The sequence below is a fragment of the Lycorma delicatula genome, chromosome 4, assembly GCF_047948215.1.
Source record: "Lycorma delicatula isolate Av1 chromosome 4, ASM4794821v1, whole genome shotgun sequence".
Classification (NCBI taxonomy): Eukaryota; Metazoa; Arthropoda; class Insecta; order Hemiptera; family Fulgoridae; genus Lycorma; species Lycorma delicatula.
In genome coordinates this window covers 135742880-135759853 of record NC_134458.1, presented here as the reverse complement: position 1 = coordinate 135759853, position 16974 = coordinate 135742880, and the positions used below count along the sequence as shown (strand labels likewise).

Below are 16974 nucleotides of genomic sequence, written 5' to 3'. Positions count from 1 at the left end.
GAACAACTTGTCTAACAAAACTAGCAAAATTATTCCAGTTTGACTCGCTTCTTAGCATGTAGTCTATTGTTGTCTCTGGAGTTATACCTGTGAGTGCCTTACTATGTCTAAGTGTGTCCCACCTATTGCACTCAAAAAAGGTGTGCTCAGCATCATCTATCTCGTTGCAGTAGTTGCAAATTGGCCCTTCTCTCTTGCCTACCATACCACGACCACCTACCATAACTTACCCCAACTATCAGATTCAACCGATTCGCGGAAGTGCGATCCCCGCATCTTCCTCTAACACCGAAGGTTTCACACAAAGACTCTTCCTATATCTGACTTCAGTTAGCATATGCACAAATCATTACTTGATTGAGCCTTTAAACACCGAAAATAATATTTTCATACCAACAAAAAGGTTTGATCGCAACAACGACAATTTTGTCTTACAATTCAATTTACTCAAAGTTCTCTAAATTGACATAAAAATCAAGAAACAGATTTACTAATTTAATAAGCCTCTAAAGAAATTAGATATACCCTGTCTCTCTGTTTTGGTCCGCTTTCGGAAGCGAAATCAATGCCTACACCCTCCCACACCGCAGCTCCGCCACATAGTTCTCCACACATCCATTCTCATCCCATCAGCGAATATCTCAGCTAACCGTGGTTCGATGCCAAAACGCCTATCTTGATGAAGTAAGAACCCGGGTTGCTATTTTATCTATATATCTACATTATCAGACCCCCTCAGCCATCCTCCGCAGGGCTAAGAATCTAAGGAAGCCAGCAGCTGTTTTCCATTCCTCTTCAGTTTTCCAATTAACTTGCAGATCAAAATCAGAATTGATCCTCGCAAGCTCTCTAACTACTTTGGTACGTTCAGCTTCGTACATGGAGCAGACATATAAGGGATGGTGCACATCACCAATGGCCCTGCACTGCGGACACTAGCCTGAATTAATCAGACTAAATCTGGCCACTTATCTCGAAAAACGCCATGTTCAGAAAGAAACTTTGTAATTGACGATTGGGGGATATCCACCTAACTATCTGCATACTTCTCACATCAGGAAAAATACCATGCGTGTAACGGCTATCGGACGATTCAGTCCACCTGACGTGCCATAAATGGAAACCTTGGTTGTCTATTTCTTTTATGCGTCCAGAAGTAAGTTGATCTACTTTTGCATTTCTTATAACCTAAAACACTTTGAAAGTTTCAAGGAATAGTTTCTTAGAAATAAAATGGATGTACAGTAGGAATAAATGCTAGCAGCCGATTCCACATTTAATTAATCGGTTCTCATTGAGTACCGAAGTTAAACAAAATTCAGTGCTTTTTTTTACATGTTGCTGATGGTATTCATTTTTTGGCTATGATTATATCAGGCGATATTCTAAAATTAAAATTGGGCATATCATGCTATGTCTGAGATGTGGTATCTGTGTTTCCCGTATAGATACCGAAACATATTTACAAAATTATGCTTAAAACATAATTTATATCATTTTAATTATATAAATCTATTTTTTATAATTAAACTTTATTTTTATAATTTTAAAACATGAGAAATAGAATAGAACTGCTCTTACTAATTACAAATATAATTGAAAAAAAAAAACAATTTTTGTTTTCGTATTTTCCTAATTTTACTTTCAATATTATTTTTTTATTTTTCAGGTAACCGGTAGATATTGGTGTTCATTTTGTCGTTACGATTGCAAATTATCTTCCGAAATGAAATGTCATTTGTTAAGTAGTACACATCAGGAAGTTATTGCAGTTATCAATAAATCTGTGCCGATAGTAATACAAAAATTAATGTTATTAAAATGCCCACAACCTGAATGCGATCAAGTGTATCGGTTTAATTCACAACTAAGGCATCATTCACGTACAACCGGACACGATTTGGCTGATTGCACAGCTTGCGATGCTTACCAAGAAAGAACTGTCTGCCCACATTGTTGTTATATTGCACATTCCAGACGGCGTTTAAACAAACACCTCAGTTCCAGGTTATAACCATTTGTTGCATCATTATTCATGTATTGTGCATTCAAATGACAAAATTTATGTGAATGTTTGTTGTTATTGCATATATATATATATATATATATATATATATATATATATATATATATATATATGTGTGTGTGTGTGTGTGTGTGTGTGTGAGCGCGTGCGTAATGTATAGGTATTAACATATATGCGCGAGCGCATATATGTTAATACCTATACATTAATATCAAGTAAAATTCTATCTTTTTATCATATTTCATTTTGGATTTAATGTTCTTTTGGATATGTGCTTCAAAGTAATTCATTGGTAATCTAAATTTTTCAGTAAATTTGCTTCACTGAATAACGTTTTGGATGAAAACGTTCAAAGTCAACATCAGCAAGTTTTCCCCCGTTTTTAAGCTAATTATTGATTTTATTTATTTATTTTTTTAATTATTCCAATGTCTACTGTTTATATATATTATCCTTGATGAGCATTCTGCCAAAATTATATTTGATTACTAAATTATTTTTGTGATCACTATTGCCAGGATTACGGTTCTAGGATATTGATTAAGTAAGTGATAACATTATAAAAATAAACATTTTAGGATTGTTTTCTTTTCTACATATATATATATATATATATACAGGTTTATCACGAAGTTGTCCCGGGACTTTCATAACCTATTCTTGTCGTGAAAATAATGGAAAATTTCATATAAACATGTGTCCTAAAATGCTTCGTTTGCGAATTACGGCTAGTGAAAGATTTCACTCGGATTTCAGTTACCACGGTGATATAAGGTCGTACTGAAATTTTTGAACAATAATTGAGCAGCAGAATTAGTGATTTCCTATAGTTTTTGATCTGAAAAATCGAATACAATAGGTCCCATAACCATATCTGCACTAATTAAAATCTAAGGGTGTTAGATCAGGCGATCTTGGTGGCCAGAAATATGGACCTCCACAATCGATCAATTTTTCAGGGAAATGATTTAAGTTAGTGGAAACGGCACAAGAGAAGTGGGAAGCCACGCCGTCATGCTGGAAGTATACTTTGCACTAGATGAACTTCCTGGTACAGCTGCGGCAATTCTTTTTGAAGAAAGTGCAAATAGATCTCAGAATTTAAGTAATATGAACGATCCAATCAGCTGATTGTGAAGAAGGCCGCATCATACATTGACTAAATCGGTATTAAAAATTGCCTTCCACCGTTTCATGAGAATTTAGTTCTGGCTATTATGCTCATTGCGTAAGTTGTTGACCTCCATCTCGAGTGAAATTATCTTCGTCAGTAAAGAGTTGTCGATCTGTATTCCACCAGTTGCAGAACTCAAATTATTTCAGAATTAGTGTGTGCGCCAATATGACAGTATTGGCACTATATTAAGTGGTTATCTTTCTATCAGGAATATTGAACAATCTATGCCTAAATGGACAAATAAAATTACAATGATATCAGTATTCCATATTCTCTTTTCTAACCTTCATTTGTTGGGTTCTAATAAACAGCACATCCTGTTTTGGTTAACCTGTCTGTAACTTAACACAATAGTACAGGGCGATTACAAATGATTCATCGGATTTTAAAAATCTGTATTTAAAAAAGTAGTACACATAAAATTATGAACGATACATGAAAATAAACAGAAACTGTCCAAGTTTCAGGTTAGGTTTAAAGTGGTCACCGACAGATAGAAGCACAAGCTCAGTTTTTAAAATGGCGTTTATGCAACAGAAAGAATTCTGTGTCTTAATGTATGAGAAATGTTTATCCGTTGTTACTGTGCAGCGTTTATTCCAGAGACGGTTTGAAACAGAACCACCAGGCCACCAAAGCATTCTAAGATGTTATCGACAGTTTAAAGACCCTGGTTGTTTGTGTAAAGGTAAAAGGACCGGTCGCCCAAGCGTTTCAGATGAAACAGTGGAGAGAGTCGGGGCGAGTTTTATTCGTAGCCCAAAGAAGTCAATTCGACGCGCTAGTAGTGCACTCGATATTCCGCAGCGTATGGAAGATTTTGCGAACTCGATTACGACTGAAACCGTACCGTATAACGTTATTACAAAAATTACAACCAAATTCACCTCAACAAACGATATAAATTTTGTAATGACATGCAGGAAGTTACGGAGGATGACGATTTTTGATAACCGTCTGATGTTTATTGACGAGGCAACATTTCACCTGAATGGAAAGGTAAATCGCCATATCGTCAGGATATAGGGTACTGAATAACCTAATTCTGTAGAAGGTGAACGTAATTCCCCAAAACCTAGTGTTTTTGGCGCAATTTCTAAAAAAAATGTGTACGGGCCGTTTTTCTTCTGGGAGAATATCGTGACGAGGATTTCATACCTCGATATGATGCTGTGTTGTGATTGTTTCCTTAATTGAAAGAGGATTCCAATAACTTTGTATTCCATCAAGATTGAGCTCTGCCTCATCGGCATGCTGAAGTACGAGTTTTTCTGAACAAATAACTCCTACGCCGCTGGATCTGGCAATGTACAAATGATGACTTAGCACTCTTAAAATGACCTCCTAGATCCTCTGATCTCACGGTTTGTAATATTTTCCTTTGGGGGTATGTTAAAGACTGTTTTACGTGCCACCAAACCCAATAACTTTGGCTGAGCCACAGGAACGCATTACAGCTGTATTTATGATCATCAATAGGGATATGTTAATGTGTGTGTGGGCTGAATTGGTCTACCATATAGATATGTGTCATATAACAAATAGAGGCCATATCGAACATTTTTGAAGGTATGACTAAAACTTGGACAATTTCTGTTTATTTTCATGTATCATTCATAATTTTGTGTGAATTACTTCTTAAAATACAGATTTTTAGTATTCGATGGATCATATGTAATCAGACAATATGTTTAGTCTCACTTCACAAATAAGATAGACTATTACAAATAGATCTTGAATAATTGTATCTGCAACTTACATGTGAAAGTCCACAGAATTTGTGTAATCATTTCTATAACATGGCATAGGTCATAATCTATTCCAGCATCCCAGTGCTTCCTTAGTCATCCTCTCTCCTTCCTTCCTAATGGAGCATATTTAATAGTTTGTTTGGGAATTCTTGAATCCTCTATTCTTTCTATATGTCCTTCCATTGATCTCTATAATTTGTTATTACATACATCAGTTTTGGAAGTAATATTGAAGTATTTTCTAACATCCTCATTGGATATTCTGCACCTATAAGGCCCCTGAAGAAATTCATTTCACTGGCCTGTGGAGAGCTTAATTCATTTTTCCTTTGATATTTATTTAGTAAATAAAAAGCATATACTAGATTTAAGTATAAAAAAGTATGTAAATAAAAAGTATAAATCATCATATGTATGATGATCTATCATTGTTCAGTCATATAATTAACATACAAATCACTTAACTGTTACATATGATGAACTGTAAATAAGTAAAATATATTTCCTTTATCATCCTATTTCTTACAATTAAGCAGTCAGTTTAAGTTTTTATTAAGCTTAGGAGTTATGTTATTGAGTTAATACTCAATATTTAAATATTTACTCAAGTGTTTATTTTAAACTATTAATTAATTTTTTTACTAATTTTTTTTCAATTTTAGGCACAATATTACAACTAAGTACTTCTGCTCAGATTGTGGTTTGAAGTTCTGTGGTAAAAATGAAGCGAAATCACATAGGAGATCAAAACAACATAAATATAATTCATTAAAAAAACTCCGTGATGCATCTGAATTGCGACGTCAATGTCCATATTGCACTCAAATTTTAGATGATATTCCACAACTTAAAATTCATTTACAGCAAATTCATCCAGAAAAAAAACACAGGTAACTCACAAATTTTTTTCTTCTAGTGAAAATTAGAGTTATGTTAATTACATAAAATTATACATTTTTAAATAAAAGTTCAGAACTTTACATGATATAACAATGACAAAAATCCCTGTACTTGATTTCAAGAAAAGTAAGAAGCAATTTATCCTTAGTATTATTTTCATAAATTAATATATTTAATACAATCTACCCCTTAAATAATTGAGTGCATATATTACAAATAATAAAAGTACTATTTTATATACTTTGGCAACTATAAGCTTACCACAGTTAAGATGAAAGATGAATTAATTACAAAAGATGAGTTGTTAGCATATGAAAAAAATCCTGACTGAGATTCAAACATAGAACCTAGCAAGCAAAATGTTGAAATGCTAACACTGCACCACAGAAGTCAACAGTTATGTTCAAAAATATTAATTACTTTTAAAAATGTTGTTTTATTGCATTGTTCAGGATTTCTATCTATATATGTAGATATAGATTGGTTTTGTTACACTTTATAATGTTGTATATTTTAATAATCATCTGAATTTACCAAATAGTCTGTGTTCAACCAGTTAAATTGGGTTTCAATCAATGGTAGATATTAAAAACAATTCGATGGTAGATGACTGTAGTAATCCATTCATACAATTGGTTGTAAAATGAAATACGTTTGCTTGTCTTATGAACATATTCATTTTATTGGCACAGATTTCCAGTAGCTGGTAGTATTTTTTATTACGGAATTATAATTTCAGAAATATTTATTTGTTGTATATATAAGTAAATGTATACATAAAATGGTATATTTTAAATTGGTTAACGTTACGTGTGAAGAAACACTTATCAATATATATTGATGAATGAATGAATATATTCATTCCATGAAACTGTGGAACTTTATGCATTTAATGCTGAATTACAAATGACTTCTGAGTATCTGCATATATTTATTGAAGAAATGGAGCATCATGTTACAAAAGAAAGGGATAAATAGACTTGTTGCTTTATATTATTTATTTCAATTTTTCTTACAGCTGTAATTCATGCAAAGCACCTGTAATGCGAGAATCATCAGTCATAGTTGCCTTCTTAGGGTTATAAAGTTCACAACAAAACCATTCTCTGTGGTGAGCCTATTGAACATGTTATTTGTTGGATTGAATCATCTGCATTTCTGTGGGATGAGTCTGCTGATATGTACACCAATAAATAGTGTACTCAGATCATTGAAAAATGCAACAGGAAACCACTTCACTGCTCATTTTCCTTAGTTAACCTGGCATGACATAGTTGTTATTTCTGAAAAAGTTATAACGTTTTCTGGAGTGACTTATTACTCATTGCAGATTACTTGCGATCATTTTGGTTATGGCATATATATATATGTTAAATAAATACATTAAAACCTGTTCGTATTTAACATGTATTAGTTTTAGTAGTATACATCTGTAAAAAAATCATTACACATACATGTCATTTCAACTAATACCAAGGAACCTTACTGCATAATTTCATATTTATCAGGAAATTCATTTGGTTATTACTGCATTACAAACACACAAAAAGGGTTGCAATGCTGATACGTCAAATTGAAGCAGGACCTTGGTTCAGTTGATCAATGAAGGGATATTTATTTTAGTCATCATAAGTATCAATAATGTTGTTTAATCGTTATGTCTGCTCACTCCTCTGCCAAATATATTATACTCATAGAACTGAAGCTTCAGAACTCATTCAAAGTAATGACACATTATTAGAATTTTGTATAGTATGACTCTGAATAGATCAAATCTAATCTGTTGAAATAGATGTTTTAATAGCTTAAGAAAATAGTTGAAGGTTAGCAGCCAAACTGCTAGTTGTTACATCTATTAAAATTTGAACCATCAGAAAAGTCATGAAGTCATCAAACTTCATTCCATGTAGTAGTAGTACCTTGTTGAGCTAAAGGATTTATTATCAAGTTATTAAGTTGAAAACATTTTCTTAATCCTCTTATAGTTATTTTTATAAAATTATGTTTATTATGATTAATATTAAACATCTTAAATTATTAATTTATGTTTAAATCTACTATAATAAATAACTTTTGTGGTAATAATTTTTAATTAGGTGCATAAAATGTGGTGCTTCATTTACATTGAAACAAGAATTAGCTCGTCATGTACGTTATCAATGTAAAGGTATACAAGTTATAGATACATTACATGCCGATGAAGATAATGTACTTGTTGAAGGTGTTGGTGATGTCGTAGATGATGATGTGTGGCAAAATAAATGCGATGATAAGTGGGATTCATCGGTACCTACATCGTTAACTAATGATAATATAAAAAATACAAGCCAATGTTCAAAATGTCTTTTCACATCTACTTCAAGAACAGAACTTTTGTTTCATACAGCATTACATAGTGATCCAGTTTTATCATTAGATGAAGGTAAGTATTATTCCTAAATCTAATAAATTTAAAAAAAAATTTATATTACATTTTTAATTAGTTCTCTATAATATTATTATTAGTTAGATATTTCTTTAACGCATCTTACTTATGCTTCATACTTATTCTTATACTTATGTTTTAAGCATATACTTTGCTTTTTACGTATTCAAAGTTATACTTGAAAATTTTCATGAAAGGTTTGCTTTTAGAATCAATTTTTTCTTAAATTTTGAAGGTTTAGACAAGATTTTTAATTGCCAAGTTATGATTTAATTGTCAGCCTATAAAACAATGGCAGGTATCAACTATTATATTTGCTATAGTCAGTATTGTTTTCTCTTGTCTTTATTATACATGTCATTGACTGCTGTTGTAATTGTTATAAAGAAGCCAACATTATGCAGGATAATGCAACCGACATTTTTATCTTTCATATCTATAGGAATTTATTCACTGAATTTTGCTTTGGCTATTAGAATTTATTTCTCATGCTTATAATTTCCAGGATGAAACTTCTCAAGACATTCTAGGTGTTAATCATCAGGTTTAGAAATTTAGTTTATTAACCATAACTGTTAATATATTAAGGTTCTTGTTACTTTACTATATTCTCTTTATTGTTAATTTGAAATTTTGGTATAAAAAACATATTTTAAAATCACTGGTATGGTCAAGCTACTTCTGATTAAAGTACTTAGATGTTGTTAAGAAATTAGGAGTACAGAGTCATGATGCAGAATTAATGAGAATTGATGTGAATTAAATGTTACTATACAGAGTGATCAACAACTGCATGGAACCAATCTTGATGATGATTTTTATAACAAACTGCAGTTAAAATTATAAACATTTCCTTATTTAAATTTGGTTGACTTTTTATTTATATGAAATCAAGTCATTTTCAATTATGTTTATATTGAAGTAATATCAAAAAATTATTGAAAGATTGTTTACAATAACATTAACTGTAAATTCAGTAAAAACCAAACATTATCAATAATTAACTTGCATTGAATACATACGTAGTTAAAAATATTTATACATAACTAAAAAAAGTTTGTTAACTTTAAATTCAGCTCAATTATTCACTAAAATTTTATAATTTTTTGTGACCAGCAACATCTAAAACAAATAACTCTAGAAATAAAGATTTTTGAGTCTTTTAACTAAAACAGATTGATTTTAATAAAATAATAAATATTATTAATGAAATAAATATTAAACATATTAATAAATAATTATTAAAAATAAATATTAATAAATAATTATTAAAAATATTAATAAACAATTATTAAAAATAAATATTAAAATAAAGAATTTTAATAAAATTCAAAAATCATTTAATAAAACGGTTGTCATACATTGCTAAAGTTGTTGGATGACCACAGGTGGTACACCAACAACACTGGGTTCAGTATTATCATGTACCATTTGCATTTTGCTGTGTACTACCAACAGTAATAGATACTACTTTTTTAAATTGGTAAATGTAAATATTAATCAATGTACTACTTAAATCAGCTAAAATAATTTAAGATTTATAATGTTCATAAATCATTTGATCAGAATGATAATAGTCTAAGATTTCCTTTTGTTTTGAGCTCTCCTTAAACATAGATATTTTGTATGTTCTATCTTAAACCTTAAAGATTTTACAAAAGAGAACTTATTGTACAATGATAATGTTAGTCTAGGGTAAAAAGTGGAACGTACTGCTTAATAAGAATACAAAAAAATAAACCCTCAGATAAATAAATAGATATTTAAATAGCATTGTAAGAGAATACAGCCCCAGACACTCAAAAACAATGGTTTATCATCCAGATGAAATGATGATTGAAGGAAAATCAAGGAAATATTGGTGACAATATTTTTTTTTTATTTTAATGTCATCTAGATGTATAAAACAAAACAATGTTAATTTATAAAAGAAGACAATAATACAACGATCCTACATCTTCAATTACTGTTTCGTACTTTCTAATTATTACTTCTCATTTTTGATTCTTGTAGCATATGGAAAATGCCAAGCCTAACAAGGTTGAATAAAAGATGAAGATAACAACCTATCTCCGGGTGATTTAGCAGTTAGGAATCAATTTTTAGATTCTTTCCTCAATTCATTTGGTACACACTTTATATATAAGAGCTTTGCTTGAGTTTCTTCAGGAAATTTTTGTTTTAAAATCCATTCTTCCTAGATTTTTTAGGGTTTAGATAAGATTTTTGGTACCAGATAAAATAATAACTTTGATACCTGTTGTTAAAATAATAAATTGAATCCCCAATTTGTTTTAGAACTATTAACTTAAATTTAATCAATTATCTAATCTCCCAGGTAAATGATTTTAATTTTCATTAATTATTATCTAAGAATGACCAAACCAAGTAAAAAAATACCTAATTTTAATAAATACTTAGAAATTATGTACAGAAAAGTTGATGAAAAAAAATTACAGAAATATTTGAATTAGGAAAATGCAAAATTATATTACAGTGAAAAAATTAATATAGCTATAATGTTATTTGTTAGTAATGTGGGTTAAGAATAATTAATAAAGCTGGAGAGCCTTGGTATGTAATATAAATGTGGCAATAAGAATAAATAGGAAAAGTTCATGAAATATCTGCAGTTGATCTTTAATTAATGTATTCTAATAAAGATTTATATAAATATTTACATCATGTTGAGCTCAGTAGTACTTTAAGCATAAGACTAATAATATAATTGATTTGCTCAGATCCTCATAAATTAAGCTACTTTCCATCTTACTCACAATATTTTGAGTCAGTTGTTATGTATGCATCCCTTCCACCATAATACATATAAGAGCAGTAAGATATTTTCTCTCTTATAAATGTAGTTGTTCACATCTCAATACTGAAAACTAGTTTGTCTGCTATCAAATGTGCCGCAGCCTAGTGTCTGCTTTTTAAACATAAAATTATTTTTGTAGGATTTGTCACTTTTGTTTAATTTATACTTATTCTTTAACGTTAATTATTGTTACTTAATTACCTCTTACTTAGAAAAAGTATTGGAAAATTATAATTCTGAATTTAATTTCTGTTAATAGAATAACAGACTGTGTGATTTACTAATGGTAGTCTGTGTGAGGTAATCATAATATTATATCTAATATTTACAGAGGAATTAACAGAAAAAAAAAGTGTTTAATTGTGTTCCCTTTAAAGGTTCAGTGACATGGTAATTATCTCTTCATCTTCTTCTCTTCATATCCTCTGTGTTCAGCGCAACAATCAAGATTACTAATTGTCTTGCTTCTCATTGTCTATCTTGGCTCTTCCTCTCTTTCTCTTGTTATCCATTTCAATCCTTCTTCCATCTTTGGCATATGCTCCTTTTCCTTACTCACCTCATATCCCCCCCGCCCACTACCAAAGCACTGCCCCCTCATCTTGTTCAATATTAATTGTTGATATTAATGGCTTAAATAATTTTAACATTTAAAATAGTAGTTTGTAGCTTTAAAGTGAAAAGAAATAATTTATCTTCAATAATATTTTTAAAAAGTTTTACAGTGCTAAAAATTAGTACTATTCTATATACTAGTAGTAAATATAAAATTATTAATTTTTTTCAGAATTATACGAACCTGTTGTAAAAAATAAAAGCTATGAAATTTTTAAAAAATATTGGTCATGAATGCAATAAAAGTATATAATTAATAGTTTTTGGATATAACTATGATTGGTAAAATACAATTTTAAAAATTAATTATTATTATTATTACTTATAAAAATAAATTATGCATTTCTAATAATGGTTCATTCAATTAAGAAAATTTATTTGGTTATATTAATTTGATTGGTTTGATGCTGTTCTTACTTTCTGTTCTGTTCTAAACTTTTAATCTCAACATAATTACTAATATCCTACTTCCCCAGCTATCTGATTTGTTTTTTTTATTTTAATCTCTGTCCTCTTTACAGAGTTTATTCTTCAACTCATCCCCTCTTACTTAATTACCTAAATCCAAATGTCTTAATATGCGGGTTCATCATGTGCATGTTAGTTATCCATTTTAGGTGCTTATCTACTTTTTGTCTCTAACTTATATTGCCCATACTTGCAGTTTTATTCCTAAAACAGCAAATTTCTGTCACTTCTAATCCTCTGTTTAATGTTAAATATCTCATTGCCCTTCTTTTTCACATGTTTTCATATTTTCATTTTACTTATATTTATTTTGAAATTTAAATTTCTTTTAGCAATAAATACCTGGAAATCATATTTCTTCTGACGCATTATTGGTTTTTGCCAAAAAGAGCAATTTCGGTGGTGAATCTTCAAATTATTATGTTGTTATGTCTTTTATATTTTTTTCAGGAACAAAACCTCAAAATTTGGTTCCAAAATACGTTTGTCCATCTTGTCCTCGGTTATTTAGAAAGGATTGCCTTAAAAATCATATAAAAACACATACCGGAGAACGACCACATGCTTGTCCTGAATGCGGTTCACGATTTGCACGCAGTGATGTCCTTAACAAACACATAAGAGGAGTTCATCATACTTCACAAGCAGCCCTTTTATCTGCATCATCATCATCATCATCGTCATCACTGGTTGGTTCTACATTACAGTGTGATATTTGTGGTACATCTTGCTCAGGACAAGCATCTTTAAGACGTCATATGACTTGTCATCATGCAAGACCAAAGAGTTTCCTTTGTGCCAAATGTGGGGCTGCTTTTTATGACAAGTAAGTGACTTATGATTTATAATAATTTTTTTTTTCTTTATTTTGTTAAGTTTTTAAAATACGGATAAATGTATGAAGATATATTTTATGAGATATTATTATGCATTGGAGGGATATAAATAAAACATTTTCCCTCATACATTTTTTTTTTTTAAATTTATGATTGGAAGTACCTATGATCTGCTTTTATATAATTTTTATAAAAATTTTTTTTAGTTGTATGGTTTGCTATTTCATCTGTTTCTATGAAATTTTTACATATAATCAGAAGTGATTTTAGTATTCTTAGTACATCACATTACAGGTACTAAGTAAATGAATAAACTACCCTAATCTACCTTCATAGGTAGATAATACTTTTTCTTCATTAACTCCCCTTTCATTTTCCTTAATCTTTTAATCAATTAACCCCTTTCCTTCACAAAATACTTTTCACCACTATTTCCTTTTTCCTTGCCCATGATTCATTTCTTTCCCTACTTTTTCTACTTTCTTACTTTTTCTTATCCTTGATTACTTTTTCCACATTATCATTTCTGTGGTTGCAGATATGATACTATAAGGTTCTTGTTGAGGGTGCCAGGGCATGAAAAACTAATAATATCCATATAGCCTTAGTATCTGATAGGTGAGCTGATTGTGGATAACCTCCAGGACTTGTTTAACGCTCAGTGACATTACTATAATCCTAATGGCTGAAATTCCTACTGAGTAAACCCAGGCTTCTTAATCTCTTTTGATATCACTTAATAATTTGTTGGGCATCTAATATAATTCTATACTTTTACTGTAGAAAAACTTCTGCTGTCTTTAAAACTATTTCACTTGGAAAGAACATGTCTACAAACACAAACTGGATAAAATATGTGCCAAAACCATTGGATTGTTGTAGATAATGGTTTCGATTAAAATATATGTTAAATATCATTCATTATTATTTACTATATAGGTTAGAAGAAGTGGTTTAAAAGATTTTAAAATACCTATATTATCATTTATTAATTTTTAATTAAATATGTTCTCACCACTAGCTGCTCCTACTGGTTCCAGTGACCTCATTGATATATATATATATATATTCTATTGAGGAATTCTTCTGGTTGGTTTAATAGAATCATCTAGATAACATCAATGGAAGGGTGTTTTAAATAAAAAATTTTATAATCACATAAATTATTTAATAATATATTTTATTTTTTGTCAACGTCGGATAATTAATTCTAAATTATTGTAGCGTAAAAAAATATAATTCAGAAGTCATTCTGTCATTCTAAGTACGTATATTCACATGGTTCAAAAAAATATTTGGAAAATTTCAAAAAGAAAGTTCAAAAAAATTGTTGTGTGTTGTATTTCTTACAAATGAATTACTTTTATACGGGCATCATTGTTTAGTAATTGGCTTGACCATATTTTAAATAAAATTAATTAAAAAAAATAACAATAATAATAAAGCTACTTCAAAATGCATTAAAATGTATTTAAAAATAATATTAAATCATTTTAAAATTTTGAAGTCAGTACCAAATTGAAGATTAGTAATAAGCTACTGGTTATTTGTTTTTAAATTAATTTAGAGCCAAATTCAATGATTGAAATCTAAAGATGTGAATGAGCTAAATTTTTTCTTTCTTTTTTTGAGGTCGCTTTTATATATTTATTTTAATTTCTATAATTTGAATATGTATTATTAACTATAATTTACTTTTTTTAGACACACACACACATACACATACACACACACACTCACACTATAATTATGTAAGTATAATATAGATGTTATTGTTATGAAGTAATCTTAACATGTCAAAATGTATGTCAATATGTCTTTCGTAAGTTCCTATTATTGTGTCTATATTAAATAATGTTAGACTATTTTCTAGATTCTTTATTTATAATTTACGATTCAAAATTATCATAATTGATAGTTTGCAGTCATGAATTATTATTGTATTATAATACATTATTATTGTTATATATTTAACAATAATTATTAATTTTAGAATAATAAATCTAATTAATTCGTACAACCTAATTTTTGTAAGTAATACTTGTATAATATTTTATTAGTTGTCATTTAAATGATCTTTGTATATCTTAATTTAAAGATCAATTGTGTGCATATATACCAGGTGATCGTTTGAAAAGTTACCACATTTATTATTTACCAGCTATCAGACCCATCGTATTTCTGTTTGCAAGATGTATACCATTCTCGGGGAGAAACATTTAAAAACTATTTTCAGAGTGGTGGAACCCACCCTCTCCGCTACACCTACTTCAACTCAAAAATCTTAAATAGCAATGGTAAAACTTTATTACATTAATTGACAACTTGAAAAAATAATGAATTTTGGTGAAAAGAAATCAAAATCCGCCCACCCCTTTGCTCGGTAGGTGCGAAAATCCATTTAGGGTAATCTTTTTTAAATTATAACTTCTTAACTTAACGATATAACTTCAATAAACCATTTGAAATATTCATGATCTGTGGATTAAAACTGTGTAAATTATTTTTACAATTATCAACACAAAATTTCGCCCTTAAATAGTTTCTACATTTTCAAGGGTTGCAAATTTATTTTTTTCTAAAGACGAATATAGCTTGTGACACCTTTTTGGAAGGCCTTTTCAATGAAAAGTAATTTGGTACAAATAGAATAAAAATTGGTTCACTGATATTGAAGTTATGATTAAAAATGTGTTTTTTTTTAAGATTATGTTAGGATTTTTTTGTTAGGTTATGTTGGGATGCAGTGTGTTACTGACCCGGACTTTTCAAGTCCTCAAATTATGTTCAATTCGATGAAATATTAATTGTTTTTATTTATTGTTAATAATAGTATTGTAAATTAGAATCAAATTAAGTAATAATTATATCACAGAAATAAACCTAATAATTATGACCCAAAATTACAACATCAATTTTCTCCCGTAACTGGACTATTATTACGGATTGAAAAATAAATATGGCCGCTATTCTGTAATTTGCCAAGGTATTTAAGTCCTGATTTTTTGGTAATTTTAAAACTTTATTACCAAGACGCTTACCAAATATTAATGTGATTCGTCTATCCGAACTTAAGATATAAATTGTTATATCAAAATTACAAAATGACGGACAGGGTGAGAATGAAGAAGAAATTGCCATTTTTCCTAAGGGTATTTTTTTTTGTTTACAAAAAAAGGGTTTTGTTTTTTGTTTTTACAAGTAGAATCCGAAAAAGTATAGCCAGCCCAACATTTTAAAAACACTCCGTATATGAGTGTGAATATACAATATGATTGTGTGCATATACGTATTGAATAATTATTGAGTAAAATTATATTAATAAATTCCATTTTTTTTCCATTAGTTCCCTTTATAATGATCAACTTTTCACTTATTCCACACCACACGACTCTACTCCACTCCAATATTTTTACTTTATTTGGATCTTCTCATTCATAGTACCATTATTGGCTGTTTGAATTTTTTTCTCAGTTTATGTTAACTGAATTCACCTACTAATTATCAAGTAACTAAATATATGTTTATATGATATTCAATTCTATTCATAATACTGTACATAGTCAAAAAACGAATGTATATCTGTTTAAAAGTAAGGTATGTTTTAATTAATTAAAAAAAAAAAAAATGAAAAAAATTGACATTTTAATAAAAAACGCATTGTGTACATTTACTTTAGGATGGATTTTAACAAAATTTTATTTTGATCAGTCTTTACGGTTGGCGTGCTCTATCTTTGAGAACTTAAAATTAAAAGTTTGTTTTATCATAAAGATAAAAAAATTGAGGATAGTATTATTTTATTCTTCAGTCTGTATTTGGTTAATGTACAATTCCATATCGTAACTGAACGTTTTTTTCAGCCCTAAAAGAAAGTCTTTTTGGACTAATTTTTAAATGGATTCTACCTTACTCTCCATATGTATTGTGTAAACACACAAACGAAAGTATGCCCTAT

At 29.4% G+C, this 16974-nt stretch overlaps 1 protein-coding gene across 1 annotated transcript in view; it reads left to right on the top strand.

Annotated features, from left to right (window-relative positions):
* LOC142323896 (uncharacterized) overlaps window positions 1-16974 on the top strand; it is a 255617-nt gene that overhangs the window by 108585 nt on the left and 130058 nt on the right. Inside the window, exons 5-8 of the mRNA XM_075364229.1 lie at window positions 1670-2007; window positions 5617-5844; window positions 7951-8276; window positions 12631-13006. Coding sequence (XP_075220344.1) covers window positions 1670-2007; window positions 5617-5844; window positions 7951-8276; window positions 12631-13006 — 1268 coding nt within the window. The remainder of the gene's footprint in view (window positions 1-1669; window positions 2008-5616; window positions 5845-7950; window positions 8277-12630; window positions 13007-16974) is intronic.